Source organism: Aristolochia californica, unplaced genomic scaffold, assembly GCF_029961685.1.
Source record: "Aristolochia californica isolate CCGP_79_NKW_82.1479 unplaced genomic scaffold, dmAriCali1.0.hap1 SCAF_2, whole genome shotgun sequence".
NCBI classification, from domain to species: domain Eukaryota; kingdom Viridiplantae; phylum Streptophyta; class Magnoliopsida; order Piperales; family Aristolochiaceae; genus Aristolochia; species Aristolochia californica.
Genome location: NW_027181881.1, coordinates 7375247 through 7391260, shown reverse-complemented (window position 1 = coordinate 7391260; position 16014 = coordinate 7375247). Strand labels below are relative to the sequence as shown.

The 16014-nt window shown below is 35.5% G+C and overlaps 1 protein-coding gene across 2 annotated transcripts in view; it reads right to left on the bottom strand.

Moving 5' to 3' along the window:
• The window catches only part of LOC137957075 (protein transport protein SEC31 homolog B-like), a 43285-nt gene extending 29496 nt beyond the window's left edge, over window positions 1-13789 (bottom strand). The window contains exons 1-14 of one of the 2 annotated variants that reach the window (XM_068804779.1): window positions 13293-13789; window positions 8508-8565; window positions 8280-8402; window positions 7105-7201; window positions 6986-7022; window positions 6764-6869; window positions 6602-6659; window positions 5951-6048; window positions 5698-5817; window positions 5489-5558; window positions 4698-4804; window positions 4494-4621; window positions 3849-4407; window positions 3589-3681 (exon numbers count right to left, since the gene is read on the bottom strand). In XM_068804779.1, the coding sequence (XP_068660880.1) occupies window positions 3589-3681; window positions 3849-4407; window positions 4494-4621; window positions 4698-4804; window positions 5489-5558; window positions 5698-5817; window positions 5951-6048; window positions 6602-6659; window positions 6764-6869; window positions 6986-7022; window positions 7105-7201; window positions 8280-8402; window positions 8508-8565; window positions 13293-13612 (1974 nt within the window). In that variant the 5' untranslated portion in view covers window positions 13613-13789. The remainder of the gene's footprint in view (window positions 1-3588; window positions 3682-3848; window positions 4408-4493; window positions 4622-4697; window positions 4805-5488; window positions 5559-5697; window positions 5818-5950; window positions 6049-6601; window positions 6660-6763; window positions 6870-6985; window positions 7023-7104; window positions 7202-8279; window positions 8403-8507; window positions 8566-13292) is intronic. The other variant, XM_068804780.1, reaches the window with a different exon arrangement.
• Between the last annotated feature and the right edge of the window lie 2225 nt (window positions 13790-16014).

Below are 16014 nucleotides of genomic sequence, written 5' to 3'. Positions count from 1 at the left end.
GGAATTCCAGATCGCCAGTGAGGAGTGATCTGCTGTATTTTCTTCCCATGTTTCCTACTTGGACTTTCCTAAAAATGTCTAGGAAAAATCTGACTGCGGAGATCGGGAGGGAGATGTATGATTTCTTTTTCCCCTCTTGCGCATGAATCTGGATGGCCTCCCCACTCTTCTCCTTTCTCTTTTGAAAAGTCAGCTTTGCTTTTCCATTCCGGAATTCGTATATGGTCGGATCCTCCACAAGGATCCTTCGGCGTGAGGATTTCGAGATTACAGTTTGCCATCTCTCGCCTGAACTATCTTCAGATTCAATAACTTCCTTTTCCCTCTTTTCTTCTTCTTCCGGTTGTTTACCTCTTCGTTGCTGCTGCTGCCGGTGCTGCTTCCCCAGACTGGTTCGATCTTCGCCTCTTCCTGGATGCTGTCCTACTAGAGGTGCTGGATTAGAGAGAGTGGTCGTTGAATGGGAGTTACTTCGTTCCCCAGATGGTTGGTGGAAGGAAATTACTCCTTGACCGACCTCTAGTCCAGCCATTACACCTCCCTTACCTTAATCCTCACGGAAATTAAGCTGCCCCATGGGATGAAACTGGAACAAGCAGAGAGCATCATCTTTCCAAGACTCGGCATAGGGGTACCCATGAGCGATTTACAAAACGAGAGTAGATCAGCCGCCATGCAGAATTGTAGCCCAAACTTTCCAAGAATGTTGATCCACACCTTCCAAGAGAAACTGCAATGTAGAATGTGGCTAGTAGTTTCATTTTCAGAGTTGCAGAATGGACACAAGGGATCAACGGAGGGGTGTCCTCTCTTCTTCTCAATACAGCTGCCGAGAGAATTTTGCCTTGACAGGCACTCCACATAAAGAATTTTACCTTTGGAGGGGCACATAAACGCCATACAAAATTGATCTCATTCTCCCTCCAAGCCGAGTTACCACCGTTTAAAAACCGTATGTGGATGAGACAGTGAAAGAACCTTTTTTATCCGGCCACCAAATGAGTTTGTCAGCCTCCAAAAGACGGATTTTAAACGAAGCAACAAGGTCCATCAATCGACTAGCCTCCAAAGCCTCACTATCCGAGAGACCCCTTCTAGGATGGAGGCTTAAAAGCTTCTGCTACTGATATGTCTCTGCGAGTCGTGAGAAGAAAAAGACTTCTGAATGCAGCCTACAGGGGCTCCTGCCCTATCCACAAGTCTTCCCAAAACTTGAGCGATCTACCAATGCCTGCATAGAATCTACTTGCAGAATGAAATTTTGGAAGCAGAAGGTATAGAGCCCTCCATATGGAGGAAAGGGCTCTTCGATTTCGAAATCTATCAAATTCTTCTCTTAAAAGAAGTTTATTCCTAGAAGAAATATTATCCTTGAAGGAGCAACTTTCATGTTAATCTCACTTGTATGCAAGGAGATATTCTCATTGGAGTCGACAAAGGTCATACTATAGAACAAAGCAAATCAAGTAATCATAACAGATTTAAGAACGAAGCTTTTTATGTCAAATTGGATATCAAATTAAAGCTCTTTCAGTTTAGTTTCTTGAGAAACAATTTTTTTGTGATTCTGAGTTAAATTTTGAAAGATAATGATATCATAAGTACCAAAAAGTCAGTTCTACCAAAAATTTCTCCTTTCATATTTTCTCTCCTATTACCTCCCCATGCATTGACGTGAATTAAGTGTCCTTTTCTCTTAAGAGTCCTAGTTTTTTAGGCAAGTTTTCTTCTAATTAGAGAGTTTTGGTCAGACATAATCACTCCATGATGTGCTCATACAAGGTATGGGATATCCTGCTTGAATGTTATTTTCAATTTTTAGGGTTTTTGTTACTTGGTTGTGTATCTTCCACATTGTGATCTCCAAGAATTATGATCACCCCCCAAAATTTTCTTTGAGGCCATACTTAGTCCAACATATTTGTTATATTTATAGTCTGTCGTTACAGTCTCCCCTATTTTTTTTTCCAAAAAATGGTCATGTTCTATATTTTTTCGGAAGTATAAGTGTTGCGTAGTCACATCCTTCTTGTTTTAGTTGTTTTCCTCTAGTATTTCATCCATTTATCACCTTGTGTTTTCATCACTTCATAGTAAGGGCTAGGACCCACTACCTAAAAATATAGAAGTGTGCTCAACATCCAACTTGAGTCGAGTCTTTTTATTCTTCACCCAATATGTGTTTTTTGTTTGAGCTACCTTTAAAAAGTGAGTGGTCTTTTTTTGCCTTTGAAAATTGAGCAGAGTGTAATTCAAACTGACCGTTTTGATTGGTGTATAGAGTTTTATCATATGACTAGGAGTGATTTTCTTCTCCTATACTATGTTTTGTCCAAGTTGGGTCTCTATATCCTTGTTATCCCCAGCTTGAGGGGAAAAAGTAGAAGAAGTACAAGAAAAAAGTATTTTATTCCACATGTGGTAATTTTTAAGTGACCAAAATATTCAAGAAAGGGGTGGACAATAAAATGAAGAATTGGCATTTATAAGAAAAAAATTAGCCAATGAAAATTGAAGACCATGAATCTATTTCATTGCAAGCTAAAGTCATAAACTGCACCTTGAGGGGGAGGAGTGTTGAAGAGCAGGTATTGGAAATTCTTTTATGACTCTCACAGAGTAGTAATCAATATAGCAGAATCTTACACGAGTCTCATAGAAGGATGTCTCACAAAAGTGTTTCAGTTAAAAGGTATTTTAGTTATTTCAGTCTTCTATTTATGTTCAATTGTTTAATTATTCTATGACTTATTTTTAAATGTTAGACTTTGGGTGTAACTAGGAATTGGTAGTTTGATTGTAATCAGATTCTACTTGTTTCCTCTATTACAAATAGAAGCTCATTGTACACAAATTAAAAAAATCAGTTAAGTATTTATTTTTTCTAGAATTCAACAACTGTTGAGAACTATATATATATATATATATATATATATATATATATATATATATATCAATTATTAGCATACTATAAAATAATTTTTGTTAAATGTTTATAAAATGTATGATATTGATCACATATTCTATTCGTCTCTAGAATGGAATCAAATTTTGTTTCCAATGATTTCCTGTGTACGTACTAATTGCTGAAATACTGGTCAAACTGGAACTTTGTTTTTTCTCAAATAAGCAATTGGTGATTGGTTTCTCATAGAAAACTTTTTCACATGGGATTAACCTACTATAAAATATTTTTTGTTAAATGTTCATAAAATGTCTGATATTGATCACATATTCTATTCGTCTCTAGAATGGAATCAAATTTTGTTCCAATGATTTCCTGTGTACGTACTAATTGCTGAAATACTGGTCAAACTGGAACTTTTTTTTCCTCAAATAAGCAATTGGTCATTGGTTTCTCATAGAAAACTTTTTCAGATAGGATTAACCCACCTTAATGTGCAAAAAGGCACTAAACATCATGGCTTCGCAACTAGACATGCTTTTAAAGGCATTTCATACACTAACATGGTAAGTAAATAAACAACAAAATGCATGCACAAAGATAGTTAAGTAATTGAAACAAAATAAATTTCAAAACATGCAGGCCAGTATAACATTCTAGCCTCACAAAATTGAACAACTTACTGAACATAGAAGTGCCAATGTTTCTTCCCAGGAATATAAGGACCTTGTGTTTACGAACTTCATGAGATCATTGTTTTTCATCGCAGAAACTACCTGAAGGTACATCAAATTTACATCACAAAATTGACTCCACAAAATACTATGGTACGATATTGTAGTGTGAAATTAAGAATGGTGCTGGGAAATTTGTGATTTGTGTAAGAACATTTTGCCATTTAGTGTAATCTAGCCACTACAAGAATCAGAAAATAATCTCTAACCTTCAAGTACGAACAATTGCTCTTCTTGAGATACTGACCATGAGTGCTCTCCAACAAGGATGAACCCCCAAGATGAGCAATCACCAATGCATCAGCCATTCTATTTGCAGACATACACAATGAAACTGCTGCCTTGAAGTCCCCAACTACTAAAGCACGTTGGATATCCCCATCAAGTGAAGAATCAGAACCCTCCACAATATTTTCATGTGGTTCATCCCCATTGGGTATAGAACTACTTTCAGCTGCAAAGTCATCCCCAGACGGTAACAGAATACTGTCTGCTTTAGGGCTTTGCAGATTATTGAAGAAATCTTCTCCATTGTCAGTGGGGAGTGAACTTACTGTCAATCTGTCAGTTGCTTCAATGTTACCTGTCCTCTCATCCAAAGGGAGGACTTTGTCAATATCCTGGCTAGGTTCATGTTGCAGATTATCATCTCTTTCAGCAATTGGCACACTGAAACCTAAGTGGGAAAGAAGCTTCGTCCTTGCTGTTCCTTCTTCCTCAAACATAACCTTTAGGAAGCCCCAAGTTTGTCGGTCATCCTCAGACCTGCTTCATACAACACAAATACAAGAAAGCAAATATAATGGGTCAACAACATTGAAGCACTGCGCATATCTACTTCACAAATGACTTACTCAGACTCTTGAGTCTTTCTCTCACATAGAGCCCTCAATAAAGATTTTTCTCCATTCTGTACTGCTGCCTCCAATTCAGTTGAGCGGTTCACTAAACTGGGTTCAGTAACTACATTATGCATATAGACCTGAGAAAGAACTAAAAGCCCATGAGACACAACAGGGAAAAACCCATAATACAACTACCAATGTTTATACAGTTACCTCTGAGTTTGACATTGATTGACTAGGGTGAAATGAAATAAGCTTGCCACCAAAACCAAAAGATGCTCCCACTGGACGCTTCAACCACTTTGGTGCTCTTAGATGAACTACGAAAAGAAGACAAGGTGAAACAGCAATCAGCAAAATAATTTGCATTATAGATAATGTCAAGATTTAACATGCCTAAGCTATCATGCAAATTCTTCTACCAAGTGGCAGAATAATTTCAACTCATGGTCCATAGACACATCCACTTGGATCTGTTTTATCAGCCCTTATTCAGTATCCTGGAAAAAAAATTGATTGGACCAGGTGCTCTCTCCTGCTTCCTCAACAAAGACGTCCATTATGGAATGATAATATGAAAGGAAATAACATATATGAAACAGGAACAAAATCGTTACAGATTGAAATACTTTCTATCTGGAACCTGAATTTTCTCTTTTTTTTGAGAGAGAGAAAAGAAGATTTTCTCTTTGAGTTCACGTGTACACATGCCCACGCAACACTTTCAAAGGAAATGTGCAATGTCATCAGTACAAAGAAATGAGCATTGGTTACATTTAGTTTCCAAACATGTGACATCCTCAGCCAAAATCCCAGGAGTTCCAAAGAGCATAATAGCACAACATTTTGAGCATTTTTTTATTCCAGTCATGAAGGAGACAAGTATAAGCATAATTCTGACTTCCAAAGAGCATAATAGCACAAAATTCAGAGAAATGCTTTTAGTCGTGAAGGAGACAAGAGTGAACCTAATAAAAACTATGATTCTAAATGAAATTTAGTACCTCCAGAAGAGCCAGAACTTGATAAAGTGCCAGCCAACTCACCCTCTGTAGAAGCCAATCTTGGATAAGCCTGCAGTACCAATAGAAAAGTAAATATACTCTTTCACAAAGAAAAACAGGTATGTGAAAAGAAAAAATAAGCATCAAGTACAATGATGTTATAGCAAAACAAAAAAATACCAATATGTAAAGCACCAAAAAGGTCATACCTCCATATTGTATATACCAATTTTCCCATCAAAAGATGACGTTGAAATCACTCCCGGGATCATTGGATACCAGTGTATATCAAAATTCCAATTGGTCCCAGCAGGCAATTCACATACCATCTGCACAAAGTTAAATATAAGAAACCATGCTGAGATTACAAGAAAATACATTTGAGAAAATCATGACAAAAGCAGGTACTGTCTCCAATAGAGGGAAAACACTAGATCTAAAAAATTAAGAAAAATCCCATACCTCTGCACGTGTCGTGTCCCAACAAATAGTTCTATTATCTTTGGCACAAGTAAGTAAAAATGAACTGTCACTAGGACACCACGACATTGCAAGTACACCTAGTCACCAAAATGTTGGAAGTCTGAAATTATTGCAAAGTAGTCACCAAAATATAGAAAGTATAATATTAAGTAGAAGAATCAGCTTGTAAAGACAGATATTCTTTCTTTCCCCTAGAATTGTAATATAATGCCACAAAGGAGAGCTAATTCATTCATTTCTCATTCATAAACAAGTAATAAAATAAAGAAAGGAAAAAGTTATAAGTAATCAAATGAATCACTAGAAACATGCTAATCTACTTCTACACTCTTCGATTGATCTAAAATTCACAAAAGACAAACATGTGTCTTATACTTAAGTATACAAACTAGATGCCTCTGTAAATGTGCAAATTTACTTCAAAACTACCAGCACTAGAAACATTGAAAGAAACAAGACTAGCACAAAAGAAGACAATAGCCATTTAAAACTGCAACAACCAATCAGTCAAGAAAAGTAAATCATGAGAATCAGAAGGTCAAATAGTGAAAATTAGAAAGCAACATGTGAAATGGCCAAGAAAAACAAAAAATCTATTCTATGTAACTATCTGATTTTATATAAGCAGACCTTTGGTATGGCCAACAAACTCTTTGACTGGCGAGATTGTGTTCCTTACATCCCAAAACTGAAAATAAACAGTCCAAAACGTAATTAACTTAAACAACTTCACCTTCACGTCTAAAAAAAAAAAAAAAATATGATCAATGAAATCCAAAACAAGTTGCTTACACTCAAAGAAGGGTAGCTGTCATCATCGGAAGCAACAATGAGATGGGTGGCATTATCAGGATGCCACTGCAACACTGAACATCGCCTACGTTTGGAATCTGAAAAACTGTTGCACATGTATAAAACATTCAGCCACCACAGCTCTCACAGAAAATTAAATGAGCCAATGTAAATAGCTTGAAAAAAATGAACCATGACAGTTGAGTCAAGTAATAAACTTGCCTTATCACTGGTTTCTGCCGTTTTAAATCCCAAATGACTGAAAAGGTTCAGAAGGAGTAATCAATTCAAAGTACACACAGCATCAAAATAATAAAATTTGACCAATGAACATGCAATACCAGTAGCTCCATTGTAAGAAGTAGATGCTAGTATGTGTTGAACTTTGTGGTTCCACGACAGGAAAGATACTTCATCTTGTGAACCAGATCCTGAACTCTGCAGCAATTTTACAAGCTATGTCAAATTATTGAATAAATTGATTGAAGAATAAATTATTTAATACTTTTTCCCTTTGAATTTGTTAATTGCTTTTCATTAAAAAACAATAATGAATACAACCGAAGAGGAAGAGAAGGCTCAGGCCTCCAAGCAGAAGAAATGAGAACCAACTCAAACCTCAGAATTAAGGGGAAGAAAATTTCTAACTACAATTTGGGAGCAGGTGACCACCTCTTTTGCCAAGGAATATGAGGTGCTGCTTGCTAAGCAAAGGACATGTTGCCACAAGATAGTGAGGAGGCCAAAACATCTCTATCTCGTGGCAAGATATCCTGAACCAAAACATCAAACAGCCAGAACTAAAGCTAGCCATAAGTATTTTCTTTTAATCAGGGTTTTAAGTGATTTTTACATAAAAGGCAAAAATACCCCTCAAAACATAAACTTACATCTCCTTAAAAACACCTCTAAAATGAATAAAAATTGAACCTTAGGCATATGAAGACATTGCCTACCTAATAAACATCATATAAGATAAAAACATAATCGATGAAATAACCAAAATACCCCTGAGTTGATATTTTAACAATATATAATGTAATTAAAAACCCACCATTACAAGTATGAGAATGCCAAAAGGACTTCAGTTGAAGAAAGTGTAGCCAGATCAGAAAGCCACAAATGAAAGAAAGCAAAACAAGTAATAACAGAGCCATAGAGAAAGAAAGAGGGAGAGTAGCTTCAACATTGTAAGGAAACATGATCAAAACCCAATGTGTAATGGGAAGACTGGATGCTGAGCAGGCCATAGCCTCTATAAGACCTAATTGTGAGCCATTGCTACTCCTTTTCTCTTGCTAATGGCAGGTGTTTCTCTGGTTAGAAATAAGCACAGCGAGTGTGAAATTACAATTGACATATTTATGCTATCAATATAATTGATTTTTTCCTTGGAAAGATAACATTTTTTTGGGTAACAAGGAAAATATCAATATGGTTGAATGAATCATGAGGAAAAACAAAGATAAAACACCACAGATATCAATTTAACAACCAAAAAAATATATATACATACTTTAAGGGAAGGAAAAATATGAGGCTCTTTCGGGTTTGATAGATCCCATATGCAGAGTTCCCCACCATCAGCTCCCGAAGCAAGCAAATTTGGAGAATTGATGTTGAACTCTAAACCACGAACCTGTGGGTAATACATAAACACATCTAATAAAATTTACAATCGAAAATAAAAAAGTAATGAAAATAGCATCCTTAGAAGTCAGATGAAAGCATTTAATAGACTTACAGGTCCAGTAAGCTTTTGAAGACGAGCAACAAAAGGGTCACCCGTATTGCCCTCTGAACTGCAAAAGAAGTGCTCTTCTAAAATAAGAATGTTATCTTAGTTGTAATTATAAAATCGTAAGATTAAAGTTTGAGAAGGAGAAGAGAAAAGTAAGAGGAAAAAGAGAGGGAAACCAGCAAGAGAGCTGCGTTGAGTTGAGGGCTCAGAATTCGAGACCTTCTCTTTATATTACTTCAATTAAGTGATTATGATACAAAATGACAACATTGCCCTTTATTACAATATCCCTCACAACTCTCTAAATACAACTCAGAATTAAAAGAAAATTGAAACATAGACTTATAATATGAAGCCTAACTTACTCCTACCCTTATGAGAAACTTACAGTTATAGGAAATGATTATAAGTGAATTCTAACAGTAATAAACAAGAATTTGTCTGTTCGTGAAGAAAAAAAGGACAAAATAGGGTTTTCATATGAGCACTTCTTTAACAGCAGTATTCACTACTACTTCATTCTTAACTACTTTCCTGTAAACATGAAATCAAAGTTATCATGACAGTGACTTAATAATAAATTGTTAATCAATGAAATAGAAGCAAGATGGTCAAATCTAGCTAGGACCATCTCATCAAGCTCCTGCCCACAAATCTACACCATAAGTAACTTTGTCTCCTTTGAAGTTTTGATTAAAATTGTTCACCACTTGAAGATGGAACCAGTTACTTAATCCTTACACTCTCCTCACATAGAAAAGAGATTTTGGACATACTTTTTTGACATCCTTGCTAAATCTTGAATTTCCTCAGATTAATCAACAAAGTCCTGCGAAGGCGCTGAACTGCCCTTAGCTTGCTAATCACCTTTTTCGAATCTCTTTCCCCAGCATAAAGTTTCAAGAATGAGCCCCTAAAAAGATTCAAGAAATGAGGTTCTAATCTCAACTTCTGTCGAGTCCATTGACCCAAGTGATCCAGAATATGGAGATTGTGCATTTGACTTAATTGTCACATGGGGTTGGGGGGTTAGTTAGTGTCAAGTCTTAAATTCAAGTCTCACCATGGTAAAGGGTGCAAAATTCCAAAAAAAGAAGAAAAAAATGAATAAGTGGGCCACAATAAGAATGGCTGCATGCTACCATGATCGCTACTAACCCGCCCAAAACCACTTGGACCATGGTTTCTCTCAAGCTCCTACCATAGTTCAATTCTAAGGTGTCATTGGGATGTTTCCAATTGAATTTATGAGACTTCCTCCCATGAGACTCCTGTTAGACTCCACCATATTAAATATCATTTTTTTAGACATCTAGCTATGACAGTCATGTAAGACTTCCATAATTGTTTTTCAATACTACCCCTCAAACTGGAGTTTGTAACTTCAACTTCCAAGAAAAAAATAAATTTGGTCGTCAATCTTCTTTGGCTGAAAAAAAAAATCATCTTTTGTTCTCCTCCTTACTTGATTATTTTAGTCACATAAAATAAAATATCTTTTTTTTGTACTTCCTCTTCTATTTTTCCCCTTCAAGCTGGGAATAAAAAGGACATGGACCCAGTTTGGACAAAACAAATATTGGAAAAGAAAATCACTCCTAATCGTATGAAAAAAACTCCATACACCAGTCATAACAGTCATAGTTTGAAAAAAAAAACTCTGCTCAATTACAAAGACAGAAAAAAGCCTAATTTTAGACATGAAAAAGATACTATTCACTTTTTTTAGGGTAACTCAATAAAAAAATCACCAATTGGGTGGAAAAAAAAGACTTCACTCACGTTAGAAAGTGGGCGCACTCTTATACTCTGCAAGTAGAGTATCTATATGCATTGCTCTAAAATGGTGAAAAAATAAGAGATGATAAATTAAAAAAAAAAAAAAATGCTAGAAGAACACAAAGGTAGGAGCACTCATATTTCAAATGAAAGGAGACTTCCAAATAAGGAGGCGCTCATCAAATCAAATCAATAAATTAATGAGAATGACCAGTCTTGACACAAAGAAAAAGGATAAAACAAATTAGAATACCAGATTTCTATCATGTGTTTTGAAATTTTATTAAATGAGTGAAGTAACATTAAGTGGGAGCAAAACGTTTACCATAGTTGACCAAAAAAAAAAATAGAAACTTTTGGGGAACCTCAATGACACTTAAGGGCAGTAAAGGGAGTTGAATAAAAGAACTTGTTTAACCTAAGAGTCAATAGCAACAAGTTAGTAAAACAAAATAGAAAACTCTAATAGAAAAGGTGAGAAATAGGCCCTTCTTATCCCTTGTTTCTCTTTTGAAACAACCTCAAACCCTAATTTAGGGGCATGTGGGAAACAAATTAATTTTGTTCAGCAGAAATGTTTCTTGAAGATGGAATTTCAAAGTAATTTTCCTCCATACAGGAGTAAATTTATGGTATATGAATTGAAGGTAATGGCCGGAGAGAAACAAAGAGAAACTTTGACATGCATAGTTGTTATATGATACATGCAAAACAGGATTTTTATAGAGAAGAAAGGACTATGATGTGCATGTTTGTAAAATGATGAGGCATGCAATTAAAAAAAAATACAAATTTGGAGCCCAGAATTTATGTACTCCAAGGAAAAACAACCAGAGTTAAAATACAAAGACTTATCTGAGGAAAAAGCTTAAAATTCGGATTTCCAAAAGCAACATACTTTTACCATGACCTTTGAGTCTTCCAATATTGATAGCTCTCTCTAGAAACATCAAACTAATAAATAGTTTGTTGAGTTAGAAACTAGACTCATTGAACTTTCTTTTGAGATACAATGCTCCACATAAAGTTTCACTCTAGATGGCATAAAACGTCTCGAAAAATTAAGCCTTCTAATGTAACCTCAAACCTTTCTTACTGTTTGACCTTTGTTACTTCAAATGTCGATTTCTCATTGTAGAAAACTTCGATTACCGAAAAAAAAAATTGTCTTGGAAATAAAACTCAAAATCACTTCCATTAATGTATAATTTGTAATATGGAAAGTGTAGTATGAAGGTGTGAACATCAAGGAAAAAATTGGTACTGGAAAAGGAAAATATCAATGAGAAAGAAAAAGTAGCATACAAACCTAAACTAATAAAAATGATAAATAAGAAAAGGATCACATTATCTTTATGGGTTGACTGAGTCAACTCACAGAACTTGCTCAAATTTCTGGAAAGATAAATAATGCATTGACTTATAGTAATTTGAGTACACTAAGCCTCTATTTATAATAGAGGAAATACATACAATCATAATAAAACTAAACCACCCAAGTTCTAGTTACACCCTGAATAGTACTCCTAATTATAATCGAACTAAACAACTACATAAAGATAAATCCTAGAATAATTAAACAACTCTTAACAAAGTAGAAATTTGATAATACTAAACTTCCTCCTTGGCTACAGCTCCTTCCCATGAGACACAAACTTGACCACATTAATTATCCTTCTTTTAAACTTTTTCTATGAGAGTCATGTAAGACTTCCATAATTGCTCTTCAACACTTCCCAACTTGTAAGGGAATGGGAAAGGTCTGTTACTACTGATTAGCACCTGGAAATTCCTTCGAAAAGTAAAGACTTGCTAGTGATGCAGTTAAAGGCAAAGTTAACACCAATAAACAGTTTACCACAGCAAATATGACTACATCAGACACCTATTTCGCAGTCCACATTCATGATATTCCCCCGAATCAGAGAGATGACCTCTTGCAAAACGTAGAAACCCTCCTATTGTGAAACACATTAGTGTGGACAGCAACCTGCATTGCTGTGTTATAAAGGTACGGAAAGCCTCTGCACACACACATCTAGCTCTAGCATACTACAACTGCTGGGGAAAAAAACTAATGGGTCCAATAATGACATAGAAAAAAAAAATTAGAGTCTTCTATGCTATTGAAGTATGTTAGATCAGAGCAGCACTGCAATTTTATTGTGACAAGATACAAGATAAATATCATATTTCCATGTAAAATCTATTATCCACTGCATAAACCAAAGAAATAAGCATAAAATGTGTTCATCCAAGCAAATGCTGAAGATCATACAATTTCAGAGACTCACTAAATTAGAACCAACATGTTCCTGCACAACTCTTGAAATAGAATTGGCACGAATTTTTTGTTAAACATGCACCTCAAGCTCTAAATTGAGATTCTCAAACTACAGAATGTGTCACAGCTTGTTTCCCAATAGACAAGCACCAAAATGCACTTCATCATGCTCGCTATACTAAGTTTCACTCATCCCTCATGAATAACAGGCCCTTCGGAAATTTAAAAGAAATAGAGAAAGAAAGAAAAGAGAGAATCTAGGTAGACGGCTTAAACTCAGAGATAATTAAGTTTTATATCTTAGTTCCTAACGTCCAAAGGACTCAGTAATATTTTACGGTTTTTTATTAAGACGGACGTCATCAAGATCACAAGCCTTCAAATTTTAATTTTTAAACAGAAGGGAATCAATTTTTCAGTTGACTAGTGACACAAGAAAATATTCCTTGTTAACCTTAATTTAAAGTGGAAAAGCAGAGATACAGCTAGGAGCGACATCATAAACGAGGAAAAGATTAGATTAGGAACAGCAACAAAATAATAAATAACAATCAGAAGTCAGACAGAATGCTGAAAGAATATGAAAGAAGCACAACAGAACAAAAATCTTCCAATCTAAGATAGACAACTTACGAAGCCATGAGAACATCAGATCAAATAAAGAGGTGAAGTTTTTAATTTTACTAACTTTGCCGTCAATTTATTGTGAATTCGATGTAAATTACCTGATTAATTTAAGAGGATTCCAGACACCAACACTACCATCAACTAGACCACCAGCAATGAGACCCAAGGCAAATTCGTCTGACACGGATCCTAGGTTGCCGCCCCAAGAGAGCCGATGAAAGCGCTCAGTGCTGGCACACTCTCCGACAACGGGTAATTCCGGATCATCGGATTGGAAATCGAGTTTAAAGATCTCCAGATTTGCCGACGAACTGAATGACAGATCAACTGCTCCCGCCATGGTCCCGGCGGCAAGGTAAGGCGATGCCGGCGCAAAGGCGACCGTCGCCGATCTAGAAGCGCCTTTGATGCAGGCCATGGCTGAATCGGAGATTCGGCAGAGAGTAGATCAAAGGAATTTGAAAGAAAAAAAACTAACAAGGGTTCAGTTCTCCTTTTATTCCGGTGAACATGAAAAATCTACAGAAAATGGAGAAGAGTAAGCGATTGAATAAAACACCCTCGTCTCTCTCTTCTTCCTCTGTTCTTAAGGATCTCTCAGTCGGGCCTGTTTTTTCCCCAGTATTTACAAACGTATAAACTTTTAAAATGATCCATACTCCTTACGATTTAAAATTACAGTTTAGCCCATCTCAGATGAGAAATGGAAGTCATGATGGTTCATAACAGAGCGGTGTCCACGGGAGGTATAGTTCAATAAAAGAAAAAAAGCTTGGTAATGGAAATTATTTTCTGGGCTAAATGATTCTTGATTTTCAAAATTCATATTTAGAAAACCTTCTGGAGCATCCTTTTAGAGAATCTTCTTTAAAAGCTTCATGCCACATATCCTAGTCTTGTGTGCCTTTTTTTTTTTTTTCTTTTTGTAAAAAAGACAAGTTTTGAATAATAAAATATTTTATATCCATTCCCCCCAAATACAACCTTAAATCTTTTGACTAATGCTAAAGAGATTGTAGTCGAGACCTTGTACATAGAGTACATCGTGTACAAGAGGGTTAATGAGCATAAATATAGTTTTTCCTACTTCCAAACTTCACTTTAGCTACATCTTTGAGTTCTAAATAGAAGCCGCAATTTAAAAATCATGTTCCTCTTTTTCCATAGATTTTGAGGCATATTTCTTCCATATCGTCCCACATTCAACTCTTAGTGATTGCCCCTTTTCGTTGGGTCATCTAAAGTTGGCCTGATTATTCTTTCTTTGCCATATCCTTGGGATAATTTTTTCAGTTGCTTTGTTTTATGTCAGTTTCCACTGTTGGTGTGTCGTTTATTTCCAAAATAGGTACATGGGACAATATCACTATTAGCAAAGTTGTTCATGTTCCATTGATTCTTAGGGTTTCTAGGACCATTCCTTGTGTTGTTTTCTACACTTCTCTTTTTCTCATTTGGCACACACTTGCCCTTGGCATCGTTTGAAGCATTTTCTTAGTACAGTTCTAATGAATTTTTACCATGCTTTCATGCTCGTCTCTTGAGGTATCTAACCTGCAAACTACCTCATTGTACATGACATCAAGATTGTGCTTATCAACCTTTTCTTGATTGAGCATCTTGGTCAACCTCTTGTTTTCTACAAGAAGATACTCACATTTCACAATTAATATATCTACATTAATTCATCATTTTCGAGATCATAACATACCACATTCAAAGTCCATGATTGCCATATTGGCAACCTCTTTTTTCTGACTCTTCCGATCACTTTTTGAACATGAGAGAGCTTCATTCCAAGTCTCCACTTTCAAAGGCTTCTTGGTTGGTTTCTTCATTGGTTCTTTTGCTTACTTCTTTTCTTCTTTCTTCTTCAAAGAGGAGTTAGCAATGGTCTTTACTACCACATTTGTAGCATTGGTTGCTTTCTTTCTCGATTCTTTGACTTTTTTGAGACCTTCTTTATTCTTGAGCTCCTCCCTTTTTCTAAACTTGATAAACTTTTTAAACCTTCTAACAAACATGAAAATTCATTGTCATTCATATGCTAAATCACTAGAGGAACAATCATTATCACATACAAATGCATTTTTCTTAGCCCTAACTTCTTCCTTTTTAAATTCATCTAAGCTCATTCATGAGTGAGAAGGTGCCCATTAGTTCTTCAAGTCTAATAGATTTGACAATCCTAAACTCATGAATGATTATGGCTTTAGGCATCCACTCCTTTGGTGAGCTTCTAAGAACTTTATCAACTTTTTGTTCGTCCATGTAGATGGTATCTAATAGATCTAGCTTACTTAGGATTATGTTGAATGTTTCACTCACATTTTCAATGTTTCATCTTGCTTCTTCAAGTTCTCATATATAATAAGAAGCCTATTTACCTTGGTTTATTTGTCCTGAGTGAAACCTTCATGAATTACCTCAAGTTTATCTCATACTTGGCACTTGATGCACCAATTACTCTAGAGTACTCTATAACACTTAGAGAGCCAAAAAACATGTTTAGTGCCTTGTTGTTTAATGATACTTCTTTCTTATCTTCAATAATGTATTCATAGATTTCTTTCTCTACTCCCTTTTCTATTTTCTTGGGTTTCAAAAAATCAAAGTTATAGACTAGGAAAATGTTTCATTTTATATTTCCAAATTTATAATTGTTTCCGTAAAAATTTGAATGTTTAGTGGTAGACATACCAGTTGCAAATCCTTGGAAGTGGCTTGAACTGGTTGATCTTCGATATTCTACTTGAGATTACGTAAATCAAAATATACTTACTGTAATACCACCTATAAAATCCTACAAGGATAAATGTA